The sequence below is a fragment of the Lepus europaeus genome, chromosome 23 (genome assembly GCF_033115175.1).
Source record: "Lepus europaeus isolate LE1 chromosome 23, mLepTim1.pri, whole genome shotgun sequence".
Classification (NCBI taxonomy): domain Eukaryota; kingdom Metazoa; phylum Chordata; class Mammalia; order Lagomorpha; family Leporidae; genus Lepus; species Lepus europaeus.
The window spans coordinates 6,629,442-6,642,386 of record NC_084849.1 but is presented as its reverse complement, the minus strand read 5'-3'; the positions used below and the strand labels follow the sequence as shown (position 1 = coordinate 6,642,386).

At 60.7% G+C, this 12,945-nt stretch overlaps 1 protein-coding gene across 1 annotated transcript in view; it reads left to right on the top strand.

The window, feature by feature from the left end:
- The window catches only part of MLXIP (MLX interacting protein), a 62,048-nt gene extending 50,687 nt beyond the window's left edge, over positions 1–11,361 (top strand). Inside the window, exons 8-17 of the mRNA XM_062181964.1 lie at positions 434–525; positions 1,253–1,907; positions 2,191–2,312; positions 2,401–2,581; positions 3,933–4,054; positions 4,589–4,690; positions 4,788–4,915; positions 5,108–5,231; positions 6,314–6,443; positions 7,343–11,361. Coding sequence (XP_062037948.1) covers positions 434–525; positions 1,253–1,907; positions 2,191–2,312; positions 2,401–2,581; positions 3,933–4,054; positions 4,589–4,690; positions 4,788–4,915; positions 5,108–5,231; positions 6,314–6,443; positions 7,343–7,464 — 1,778 coding nt within the window. The 3' untranslated portion in view covers positions 7,465–11,361. The remainder of the gene's footprint in view (positions 1–433; positions 526–1,252; positions 1,908–2,190; positions 2,313–2,400; positions 2,582–3,932; positions 4,055–4,588; positions 4,691–4,787; positions 4,916–5,107; positions 5,232–6,313; positions 6,444–7,342) is intronic.
- Positions 11,362–12,945: the final 1,584 nt, after the last annotated feature.

Sequence of the window (12,945 nt, the reverse complement as noted above, 5' to 3'; positions counted from 1 at the left end):
GTTCCCTGTGCCCAGCACAGACCAGTCTGATGCTCCTGGCCAGAAAACTGTTAGAATGGGCAACGGAGAGGACTTGGGATTTTCCAAAAAGTAAACTTTTTTGTAGTAGCAGCAAGGTCTGGAGAATTTTTCTGGGACCTTCTCTCTCCAAGGAGGCTGTGACCATCAGCAGTTCTCCCTGTAGGCAGCAGAGGGTGCTGTGACACAGCCCCCGCCCGGCAAAGGCTCCTGCCACCATCAGAGCCGGGGAGACGCCAGGCCTGGGAGTGTTTCAGTGCCGGGACTTCTTGCAGCCCAGGGCCCCTTGCTACAGTAGAAGTTCCCCTGGGAGGGGTGGCTGACCCTGACCTCCCTCTGGGCAGCAGAGGCTCAGTCTTACTTCCTTGGATCTGAATTCCCTGGCACTCAAAAGACCCCTGCTGTTGTTTTTCAGACCTGTTCTCTTCCAGTCGCTCCATTTTTGGCTCCATGCTTCTCACACCTGCCTCAGCACCTGCCCCAGATCCCAACAGCCCACCTGCTCAGGTAGAAGCTGGGGTGTGGGGGGGGACTGGTATAGGGCTGGGCTAACAGCGTGAGTGGCCACAAGCTGGAGCTGGGCGTAGCTGGACCCCTCAGGTGTGTCACAACGCCGTCCCGGCTGTTGTTGGAAGCGGACTGAGGTGTGTACGGGGTAGGGGCCGTCTGCAACCGCATGCTCCTGCCTCGGGCTCCAGGTAACCTCTGTGCAGCCACCAGACAGAGAAGAAGGGGGATCGTTCAGAAGCCTGAGCTCTGGGTATTTCTTCCACTTTTTACTTCATAGTCAACAGAAGTTAGCTACTAGACACGTGGCCACAGAGCTGGACAAAGTGGGCTCTCGGGCTGCCGTCTCTGGTAGCACCGTCCTGCCATGGAGACTGAGACTCGCACGGCTGATGCCTCGGGTTTCCCCGTGTAGGAAGAGGTGGCCTGACTAGAAGTTGATACTGTCCTGGGGGACCCACGGCAGCTGCGAATCAGGCCACCTCTGTCCTGTAACAGAAGATGGCAGAGGCTTTGGGGACAGCCCTGTCTGCCTGCTGTCCAGCTGTGTGGCAGCCGTTGCTTTGTCTGAGCTCTGTGTTACCATTTAGTTCCTGCTGGAAACAAGAGCCCTGCAGGTTCCCCGGGGAGGCGCAGATCCACTTCCTCGATCAGCAGCAGTGGGCATGGGAGAACGAGCTGGCCGACCCCAGCCTTAAGTCCTTGCCTCTTTCTCTTCCTTTCTCAGGGGAGCATCCTGCCAACCACCACCCTCCCTGCTGTGAACCTTCCCGACAGCCTCATTGTGCCCCCCACGGCCCCCTCCCTGGATCCCGCAGATGGGCAGGGCTGTGAACGCACCTCCAGGACAGGGGACCCCTTTATCCAGCCCACAGACTTTGGTCCCTCGGAGCCACAGCTGAACGTCCCACAGCCCTTCCTCCCCGTCTTCACCATGCCCCTGCTCTCCCCCAGCCCGGCCCCGTCACCCGTCTCGCCAGTGGTGCCGCTGGTTCCTCCTCCCGCCACTGCCCTGAGCCCCCCAACACCCCCTGCCTTCCTGCAGCCACAGAAGTTGGCAGGAGCTAGCAAGGCACCCTCTGTCATCACGCACACAGCCTCTGCCACGCTCACCCACGACGCCTCCGCCACCACCTTCAGCCAGAGCCCGGGTCTCGTGATCACAGCCCACCCCCCTACCCCCTCAGCATCCCCCTGCGCCCTGGCACTGTCACCTGTCACTCGGCCACCAGCTGTTGGCCCTCCCCAACCCTGTTTAACTTTTGTGCCCCCTAAACCTGTTCCCTTGACTGGGGGGAGACCCAAGCAGCCCCCCAAAATAGTGCCTGCTCCCAAGCCAGAGCCTGTGTCCTTGGTGTTGAAGAATGCTTGCATCGCCCCAGGTGAGTCAGGTGGAGTGAGCCGGAAGGAAGAATCTCCATGCCCACGCCTTGCCAGCTCTGAGCACCCCCACCCCACACGTGCACACCTCCATGGAGCAGTGAATCAGGCTCCTGAGAGAGCAGCTGCGGCCACCTAGTCTCCTTGTTCTTCTGTTTGTCCCCTTCAGAAAGTGGTCGGTTCCCGGGTGGCCTTGTCGTCCCCAGGCAGAGAGGGCTCGTGAACTGTCCCTAGGGAGCCCTACTGCCCAGGCCCACAGCCCTCCCCTCCTGCCTGTCCTGGCAGCTGCCTTTCCAGGCCAGTCACAAGCGGTGATCATGACGTCAGGCCCTATGAAGAGAGAAGGGATGTTGGCGTCCACCGTGTCCCAGTCCAGTGTGGTCATCACGCCTGCTGCCATCGCCAGGGTGAGGAAGCCCTGGCCAGACCTGTGGTGTCCTCATTCCACGGTGATGCCCCCTGCCCCGGTCTGACCTCTCTCCCATGTCACTGCAGGCTCCCCCTGGCGTCGCAGAGTTCCACAGTGGCATCCTCGTGACAGACCTCAGCCGCGGCACAAGCAGCCAGCCCACACCCGTCCCCCGCCTCTTTCCCAGCGCAGTGCAGGACGCCCTGGTGAAGGGCGAGCAGGTGCCGCTGCATGGGGGCAGCCCCCAGGTCCCTGCCGCAGGGTCTGGTGAGTGTGTACTCACATCTGGTGTCAGCACTTTGTGGGCAGAAGATCCCAGCCTGCCCTGGGATCGAGCCTGGGCTTGTGGGACATGTGCAGTGAGGTCTCATAAGCTCTCCCTGACCCAGCCTCAAAACATGAGGGACAGATGGCCAAGTGCCTGAGGCAGTGCCACCCAGAGCCAGAAGCATCCACCTGCTGGAGCGCAGCCGCCACTCTTCTGTCCTCAGAAAGCTTGACTCGGAGCTGCCAGTTATCTTTTTTTATTTTATTTATTTGAAAGACAGAGTTACAGAGAGAGGTAGAGACAGAGAGAGAGGTCTTCCATCTGCTGGTTCATTCCCCAGATGGCTGCAACGGCTGGAGCTACACCGATCTGAAGCCAGGAGCCCCAGGTGCTTCTTCCGGGTCTCCCACGTGGGTGCAAGGGCCCAAGTACTTGGGCCATCTTCTACTGCTCTCCCAGGCCATAGCAGAGAGCTGGATTGGAAGAGGAGCAGCCAGGACTAGAACTGGTGCCCATGTGAGATGCCAGCGCTTCAGGCCAGGGCTTTAACCCGCTGCGCCACAAGGCTGGCCCCATGCCAGTTGTCAATCAGAAGAGGGATGGGGACATCGCTGCCAGCCTGGTTGCTGTGGCCATAGAAGCTGTCAGCCTCACCTGGCATTAGTGTGGCTGTCCCTTGTGGCTCCAAAGCCCTGCAGACCTGGGAGCCCGTTCTGTGTCCTGGACCTTGCACTGGTGGGATGGTCAGGCCAAGACTGCTGGCACTCCGGACCGTCTGTGGAGTTGGCAGAGCCGGGATGAGTGACTGCCTGAGGCTGGGCCACTGGGCCAGGGCTGCGGGCTGAGCTGGTTCCATCCTTTCCAACACTGCACCCTGAAGGGGGTGGGAAACGGCTTCTTCTCTTAGCTGAAGCTGAGTGCACCTGCCCCCTCCCGCTGGAAGACACAAGCCAGGAGATCTGTCACTTAGAGGTCAGGCAGATGGGCACTGGCATAGACAGGCACTCTTCAGTCTGGAACAGTCTAGAAAGATAAAGAGCTGAGTTAGGTGCCCGGCGTGGTCGCAGGCAGTGTCTGTGCAGTCTCAGAGCTCAGCACTGCTCGCTGTGAAGCCCTGAGTCACCCAGGCCAGAGCACATGGCCTCGAGGCATTCGTCACCCAGAGGGGGAGGGCTGGACAGGCTGCCAGGGACAGCGCTAGAATGGGCACCAGACCCCGGGGCTGGGTCATCGAAGGGTGGCATGGTAGTTTAATTTGAAATGTGTGGAGTGGGTAAGATCCTGACAGAAGGAGGCACGTACAGAAATGCACCTTCTCTCTTAAGTCCCTGAGAGGAGTCTTCTCTGCAGGTCGGGACGGCCCCAGCTCAGGGCAGGTGTCTCCATGTGCGTCTGAACAGAGCCCCAGTCCTCAGTCTCCCCAGAACAGCTCAGGGAAATCTGCAGACCCCAAAACCATGGCTGCATTGAAGGTATCGTGCACCTCTTGGCAGGGAGGTGGAGGGGAGAGCAGCAGGAATGGGGGCTGCAGGTGTGGCTGGGGGAGCATCGGGAGCTTTGCAGTTGAATTCCCCTCGCAGGGCCCCTCCCACCAGTCAGCCCCATGGTGATGGGGGCCGTTAGAGAGCTCTGGGTTGGTCCTGAGCCCCCAGGTGTGGTAGTGCAGCCTCGGGCCCTGGCGGTTGCAGGAGGGAGGGGATAGCGGGAGGGGCTGAGCAGCAGAGGGGATGTGCAGGTGGGCTGGAAGGTGCCAGAGCAGACAGCGCTGCCAGCATGCGTGTCCCCGTCTTCAGTATTTCCGGTGCCCTTCCCTGCCCCTCAGGGTGCCTCAGCATGGCCTTCTAGCTCTTTGCCAGCCTCTGCATAGTTCTTGTCCTGGCCCGCTGGGCACCCTATGGTGCTAATCTCCCCCGAGCTGCTCACTGTCAGAGTAGGTGGTAATGCGGGATGAGCTTATGTGGCCGTGGTAAGGCCCGTGTCTCAGGGACTGGGTGATTCCCTGACAGAATCGGCAGATGAAGCACATTTCAGCCGAGCAGAAGAGGCGCTTCAACATCAAGATGGGCTTCAACACCCTGAACAGTCTGATCTCCAATAACTCCAAGCAGGTGAGCAGCCTGAGCTCACTGGGGGCTGAGAGCAGGGGCAGGCAGCCTCCCCCGTGTGCCCGGGGGCTGCCGCCCTGAGCCACCTGCCCCTCCGCAGACCAGCCACGCCATCACGCTGCAGAAGACCGTGGAGTACATCACCAAGCTGCAGCAGGAGCGCAGTCAGATGCAGGAGGAGGCCCGGCGGCTGCGGGAGCAGATCGAGGAGCTCAACACCACCATCATGTGAGGCCCTGGGCCTGGGCTCCGCCACCTGGCGCAGGCGCAGAGGCAGCGGTCACCTCCTGTCCCCTCCATCTCACACTGCCCTGCCTGACCTAGCTGCGGTCCTGAGAAGGGCCAGCCCGCCCACTGGTGCCCCTGGGTCCTCGTTTGCCAGCAGCTGCCCCGAAGCATCCCTGACTCCTGTTGTTTCAGCTCCTGCCAGCAGCTGCTCCCTGCCACGGGGGTCCCCGTCACCCTGCGCCAGTGCCACCACATGCGAGACATGTTTGACGAGTACGTGAAGAGCCGGACACTGCAGAACTGGAAGTTCTGGATTGTATCTTTGGCCATTCTTTGTCCCTCCTTCCTCAGGCAGTGCCTGAAGCAGCTGCCAGCCGCCATGGTATGGTTGTCACTGGGCCCATCAAGACAGCAGCCCCAGGTGTGTCCCACAGCCGAGGGGATGTGGCCTGCCAGGTGCTCTGCAGGAAGGGCTCTGCTCTCCGCATCTCCGCAGGTGCAGCTGGTGGGGCTGAGGGGGGTCCCACAGCCCAGGGAAGTGAGCAGGAGCTGTGAAGCCAGCGCCTCAGACTGTGCTGTTTGTGCCGCATGGCCCGAGGTGTCCCAGTCGAGTGAGCCAGCCTGCGTGCCAGGGTCTGTCTCTGGCCAAGGTTTCTGAATGCCAGGGTGTCTCTTAAAGGACCACCCCTGACCTAGTCACTCTGTCCAGCCACACTGACCCCGTGTGAGCTGTTGGCTTGCATGACGAGTGGCCATGACATGAGGCTGTGGGCGGAGAGGCTCCCTGCAGCCAGCCGGGGGCCGGGAGCCTGCGTCCCTGTGGCGATTGTTAAACAAAGATGAGCACTGGCCCTGGTCCCCGTGTGCCCTCCTGTCCGCTGTCTGGCCCAGTCCTCTCGCTGTCATCGTGCAGCTGGGTGGCGTCTGGAATGAATCGGGACCTGAAGTGGGCCTTGTCCCAGACCAGAGTCCAGGGGAGAGGGGGCCTGCAGGGGTGGGATGAGCAGCTGGCGGGTTTGTGTTCAGCACAAGTGACAGGCGTCATCTCCAGACAGCTCTTGCTTCCACCTCTGGGCACCCGCAATCTTGGAAAACTTCTGTGCTCTTGTCATTATGCAGACCAAAGAACGCCCTGTGCTGGCTCAGTTACTGTTAGCCAATGTTAGCCAATGTCTCAGTCAGGCAAGGTTGGGGGCAGGGCACCTCGTGCCCAGTGAGTGTTCCCACACTAGCGCTCTCCTGCTTGCTTGCTCGCTCTCCTTTCACTCGCTCACTCTCTCTCCCGTGGGCAGTTACCTGCCAGTCCCAAGGGGAGTCACTGGGCTTTTCTCCCTACCTTGAGCTATGAGCCCCACCCCAGCCCTTCATACCTGCTCGTCCTTAACCCACATCGTACAGTTCAGCATCATCATCAAGCCGCTGTTTGAGTCATTCAGGGGGGTGGTGTCCACCAGCAGCCTGGAGGAGCTGCACCGGACGACCCTGTCCTGGCTGGACCAGCACTGCTCGCTGCCCATTCTCAGGCCAAGTGAGTAGGGGCTGTGCTGGGGGCTCGTGGTGCTCGTCCTGGTAGGGGGAAGGCCCTCAGCTGGGGACAGTGCAGAGGTAAATGCAGATTCCTCTGCAGGCAGCCTGGCTGGCGGTGCGAGGGGCATGGAATGTGCTAGCTGGGAGGCCGTGCCCGGAGTAGCTGCTGCAGGGCCAGCAGCTGGTCTCCGGGCTCCTGAGTCAGCACCTGCCAATCTGATCAAGTTCAGCGTAGAGTCATTGAGCTCCTGCTATCTGCCAGGCTCTGTGGCAGATATTTCTGGAAGGTCTTTTCTTGTTAATTCTTCCAGTTACTAATAGAAGTATTTCCGCTCGGCACCGCAGCTCACTAGGCTAATCCTCCGCCTGCGGCGCCGGCACCCCGGGTTCTAGCCCCGGTCAGGGCGCTGGATTCTGTCCCGGTTGCCCCTCTTCCAGGCCAGCTCTCTGCTGTGGCCAGGGAGTGCAGTGGAGGATGGCCCAAGTCCTTGGGCCCTGCACCCGCATGGGAGACCAGAAGAAGCACCTGGCTCCTGGCTTTGGATCAGCGCGGTGCGCTGGCCGCAGCGGCCATTTGGGGGGTGAGCCAACAGAAAAGGAAGACCTTTCTCTCTGTCTCTCTCTCTCACTGTCCACTCTGCCTGTCCAAAAAAAAAAAAAAAAAAAAAGGTATTTCCATGTTATGGTTATCAAGGCTTAGTATTAAAACAAATGGAGCAACCTTGGGGCAGTTGGAACAGCCTGGAGCCTTCTGGCTGTTTGCAGCCCCTGTGGGGTTGGAGAGCTCGCCTGCGGGCAGGAGGGGTGTGCACGGGTCCTCTCTGCAGCCAAGCCCTGGCTGTCACCTGCGGGGCTGCTCTCGGGCAGCACCGCGTGGGCTGACCGCCCTCTGTCTTGCAGTGGTGCTGAACACCCTCCGGCAGCTGAGCACCACCACCTCCATCCTCTCAGACCCGTCCCGGCTGCCGGAGCAGGCGTCAGAGGCCGTCACCAGGCTGGGCCAGAGGTCAGGGGAGTCTTAGCTGCTTGGCTGGCCTGTGGACACGTGAGCTGCTGGGAGACCTCTTCCTGCCTGTGGAGAGGAGGCCATGCACCCTCTGCGCTGCGGCCCTGGGCCGCTCAGGATGCCTTGCTCAGGTCTGAGGCAGGGTCGGGACCTGCCCCACTCTGGCCCCTCTGGGGAGCCCCTTGCTGTGACTTCACTCGCAGACCTCAGTCGCCCACCGCCCCTGCCCTCCTGGAGGCGCGGAGGCTCAGACTTGCCCCCCACCTGGGGTTCTTTGCAACCTGTGCTCTCTGGTGCCCCCTGCAGGGGCAGTGGAGGGCCTCTTTCTCCCTGCCCCGCTCTGAGCACCTGGCCCTCGTGGGTGGATCTCGACTTCATTCCAGGCTTCTGCACAACGATGGCCTCCTTCCTGCGCATGGGCCTCTGGGGGGCGATGCTTTCTTCAGAGACCCCCAGAACACATGGGGGCAGAAGCAGTGGGTGTGGGCGCTCACGGGACAAGAACAGAAGCACAAACCACGCAGAGCTGCTGTCTGGCTCGGAGGCCGTCCTGCTGGCGTTTCGTCCGTTGTGGTTGAGTTCCTGGTGGCACGGCAGAGTCTGCAGTGAGGCTGTGAGAATCTCATGGCAGGGACTTGGCCCAGGCCCTTCTCAGGCGTCCCCGGGCAGCGTGGCCCTTCCGGTGTCCCCGGGCACCGTGGCCCTTCTGGCCTGCTCGCCGCTGACTTCCAGGCTGCAGACCGGGCCGCAGCAGGTGCGCCCCGGGAAGCTGACCCGCCTCGTTGCCGCCAGCCTGCTCGCCACGTCGGACCTTCGTTGGGAAGCCCTGAACCAGGCAGTTTTCAGACCAAAGATGTTGCCACGCCCCCCACGTTGGTCAGTGCTTGTGTTTGCAGAGAGACGCTGAACGTCGACAGGCAGAGCTCTGAGCCCGGGCCTCAGGCTGTCTCTGAAGGGTTGTCTTCAGACTTTGTCGGACTGGGGCTGGAGCGGAGGGGGGCATGCCGGAGAAGCAGGGGGCAGCCCAAGCAGTCCTCACCCTCTCCATCGGCCCCTGCAGGTAGTGTAAGTGGCAGACGCTCTCCCCAGCACAGGGGATGCAGCCAAGGCACCTCCTGGCAGGAAGAAGGGGCTTGCCAGGCTCCTGTGGTGCGCAGACCACAGGTGTGTCCCTCCACACCTGCCTGCTAGTCCTGGGAGGGCTTTGAGGGAGCCCTGGGGTTCCCCCTGAGTTTCCTGGAGACCTGAGGAACTGGGGTTCGGAAGGGCAGCCCCTCTGCGGTGGCCTCAGTTGTCGGGGTTGGGGGAGTTTCTCTCCCAGCCCCCATCTCTGCCGCGGGGCCCTGAGCAGCGGCCTGCTCCCATCTGCCTCAGCCTGTACAGGGCAGCATGGTGGCGCCTTGCCTGCCCACCCCACGTTTACAGGCCTTCCTGCCCCCTTGCTGGGCGAGCCCCTGGGAAGTGGTTCTAGAACTCGTCCTTTGCACACAGCTCAGGACAGATGGGAAGTCACCTTCAGAAGGTGAAGGTCACTGTAGTAAGAATTCTACCGGGGTCAGAGGAAAGAAGGGGGCCTGGTGGATGGTCCAGAGCCCAGCCCCTGCCCACTCCTGTGCCTTGTAGCATTTGCAAATGACCATGTGGCTGGCCCGGCTGAGAACGCTCCTAAAGCAGTGGCTTTCTCCCCATTCCTTGCTGGGAGTACTTTGTTTTTTTTTAACTCCATGGGATATAAAATTGGCCTTCTGCTTCCTTGGCCTACCTCTCCCTTTTGCTGAATTACTGTTCACTGCTGTTCCTGACTGTTTTGTCATATTTAAGGCTGTTAGGTTACGTGGGACTTGAAGTGTGTGTGTGTGCGTGTGTGCGTGTGCGAGCACACCAGCAGACCCTTAACAAGATGCATGTTTTTGTCTTTAGATACTGACTTAAGTTCACTTCTCTTGGTGCTCATGACTGCTGTGGCAGGGAGGCCACGATGCTGGACCTCTGCTGCAGCGTCGTGCGTGTGGCCAGGCTGGGGTCTAGCCTCGACCTCCGTGCTGGGCTCCTGGCCCGTGTTCAGGGACAGCTGAGGCCCCCGGGCAGCGGCAGCCTCACGAGGGTGCTGAGTGCCCTCATTTCCACCGTCACTCTTGTCCCCACTCCCAAAGAACAAACTGCAGAATGCTGGCACTTGGAGAACAGAGACTTCATTCAGAAGAGACCAGAACGCCCGCCACCACGTGCGTCTCTGGTGTCTTCTGCCATGTTGGATGCCATCAGCAGCCAACACCGCACTCTTTGCTCTCTCACTATGAATGGGAGGTGAGGGTGCAGGATGGGGCTGCCGTGGGGCTTTCTGAGAGTGTACAGCAGCGCTCCTCCCTTCGGGGCCCACGCCCGGGGCAGGCCGGCAACAGCGCCGAGGCTCCTGGAGGAGGAGGCTGGAGGGCAGTGGGGCCGTGGAGGCTGCACGTGTGCTCTCCGGCCCTGACTCGCACATTTCCTCCCTGAAGACCCGGTCCCCCCGCTTTCTAGAGGTCAGTCCTGGAGCTTGCGCTGGCCCAGAGCGAGGGGCTTGGGTTCTTGGAGGACAGAGCACCCAGCACCCCAAGGTGGTGCCAACCCCTGTCCCTCCCCAGGAGGGGCCACGCCCACCACCTGCCCCTGCAGTCAGGGCTCAAGAGAGGGTCTTCTGGGAGCATGAGGGTGCAGCTCAGAGACTGGAGTGGCCCTGGCTGTCTTCCCCGGGTGAGGCCTGAGGCAGCCTGCTTGCTGCTACTGCTGTGCCCACTGAACAAGACCCTGCGCTCAGCAGAACTCTCAGAGAGCAGCGCTGGTCGGTGTGGGCTGGGCTCCTCCCGTGTGTGTGTGTGTGTGTGTGTGTGGTTGGGGGTGCTGGCCACACGCTGCACATCTTGCCCTGGCTCAGGACTCCGTCCTTTCAGTAAATCCAGCGTGGGCAGGCTGAAGACATCCCCTCCCGTCCTGCCTTCCTGTGCTGTCCCTGCCCCTCGGTGGTCTCTGCCCGTCTGCCTGCGGCCTAAGTTGAGCCTCTCTTCCCCCAAGGAGAAAGGAAGTGGTCCTTTCTCAGATACCCTGCTTCCCAGGGAGCTGTGACGCAGCCACCCTGCTCGTCCTGCGGGGCAGAGGCCCGGGAGAGCATGGGCCTGAGCAGGTGTCTGGGGTCCTGCTCAGCGGGGGGATGCACCCTGTGGTTCAGTCTCCTTGGCCGTTGGAGCACTGATCTGGAACAGATGAGCGAAGAGGGGGTGGCGCGCAACGACACCCACCTGGGCGTTTCTTCCTGAGCATGTGGCCTACACCCACCACACGGAACAATCTGCGTATCTGCCTTGCAAAAATTAGCCTTTGAAAACAAAAGGGAACTTCCGCTGAATGTTGACTTGCTGTGTGCGTGCGCTTGCACTGGCCTGTGCGTGTGTTTACTTCATGGAATTTCATCGTCCTGAAATTCCTTTCCAGTTATGTAGCAGAATTCAAAACCCTGGCCGTGGCTAATTTGGAGAGCTTGTGTTTCTCAGTGGAGCAGTGAGGTGGTGGAAGGTTGGGAGACGCTGAGGTTTTACTCATTTCCACCGTTTCCCTCCGTCTGGGAAGGGGCCGTGGGCTCCTCTGCCTCCTCTGTGGTGCCGTGGCTTGGCAGCCCCCCTCTTCCGTTTTCAGGCTTCAGTTTATCGCATCAGTGGCTGGTGTTTTTCTGCTGTGAGCTTTGGAGCCGGTCACACCTCATGGGCTGAAAGAGCCACCCGGGGAAGACTCTGGTTTGACCAGGGGCCCCTCCCCCGGCCTGCGTTCCTGAGCACGGCCTCTGCCATCACCAAGTGTGTCCCCACCGCCTGTATTCAACACTACAATGCATTTGTAAAACTATATTTGCATCCAAGACAATAAAGAAAACTTATTTTTTTTGAAAAGCCTGTGCTGTGTGGTTTTAAGTGTCGCCCTGCAGAGCAGATGGCAAGGGCCACGCAGGTGAGCTGGCTGGCTCCTCTCCAGGGTCGCAGGGTCAGCCTGAAATGGAGTCGGGATGGGGGAGGAGACACAGGGTGGGTCCAGAGGGGTGGTGGTCCTGGAGAGGCCTCCATTCGAAGGGCCACTGACAAGCCCTGATGTGACAGACTGCCCGGAGCTCCCCAGGGTTCAGTAACCCATGGAGCAGTGCCAAGCGAGTGCAGGTTACTGAGGCATGGCCAGTGTGGGTTCCAGATCCTGGCGATGGCCTCAGGTCATCATGGTCTCCCTGTGGACCCAGTACCAGAGGCGGGAAGCCTAGGAAGCTGGCCATGGAGTTGTCCCTTTGTTTAGGCGCCTGTGCCCCGTGCCCTCCACTGCAGCTCCCAGGGCCTCCACAGGGTGACCCAGCGTGGAGCCAGCCCTCGGCGGCCTGTTTGCTCCCACAGCTGCCCCAGTTCATCTCCTGATGACTCTTGTGTGAGCAAGCCCACACCTGTCCCAGGGGAAAAAGTCCTCGTGACACAAAGCAAGACCTTGGGCCCAGACCTGGTCCCTGGAAAGGTGAGTGGTTCCGGGGGTTTCCGGGGGCTGGAAGGAAGTCCTTTTCCATTGAGCCAAGCAGCAAGCATCTCTCTTGTTCTTTTCAGTGTTTGGAGTCCAGCTCCACATACGTGGGATCGTAAGACATGCTAGGGGCATAATTTGGACAAGTTCGAACGGGCCGGGGAGGGAGTCGCAGTTCGAGCGCCCAGGATAGAGGCAGAGCGTCGGGAAGGAGTGCATCCAGTGCCGGGACGTCAGCCCCAAGCCACGTGTAGCAGCTGCAGCCGTAACCCACGCCTCTGAGCCACCTGCACACTGGTGCAGCCGATCGCCCTGTTTCACAGAGGAAGAAACCAAAGCCGTTCCCGAGGTAACCCGAGTGAGAAGGCCACAAGGTCCTGTCCGTCTTGCCCGTGACAGTGCCCTCTCTGTCCTGCTGCTGCCGAGCCGGGTCCTGGAGAAGCATCTGTGGCCACCCCTCCCCTGACAAGAGCTCCCACTAGGTTTTCCTAGGCAACCCCAGGGCTCTCCCAGGGAGACCCCGCGGCAACCTCTCCCCCACCCACCGCCTCGCTCCCTCCGCTCGGTTTTCCGAGCAGGTCGCGTTTGCTCTAGTTCTGTTTCTCTTTTAAGGTTTTCCCAAGGCCTGTTTCCTCCAGCCAAGCCCTTCCCCCATCTCTAATTCTTCTCCCAGAGTTCCTGTTTTTCTTCAGGTCTTTCCTTAACCAGCCGTGATATTCCTGGCATGCATACACTCACGTGTGTGCACACGCAGGAGGTCAGGTCACCTGGTTTCTCCTCCTCCCCACGACTCTGAGCCCACGAGGACAAGCACAGAACTAGCACGCGGCAGATGCCAGCAGGCAGAACCAGCGCTGCCCCAGGCTCACATCCTTCGGGAGGGTGGGCTGGGGGAGGGGGTTCTGGGCACGACCTCGGGATGGGGAGACGGGGATTTGCAGGGGCAAACTTCAAGGTCTAAGACGCCACAGTC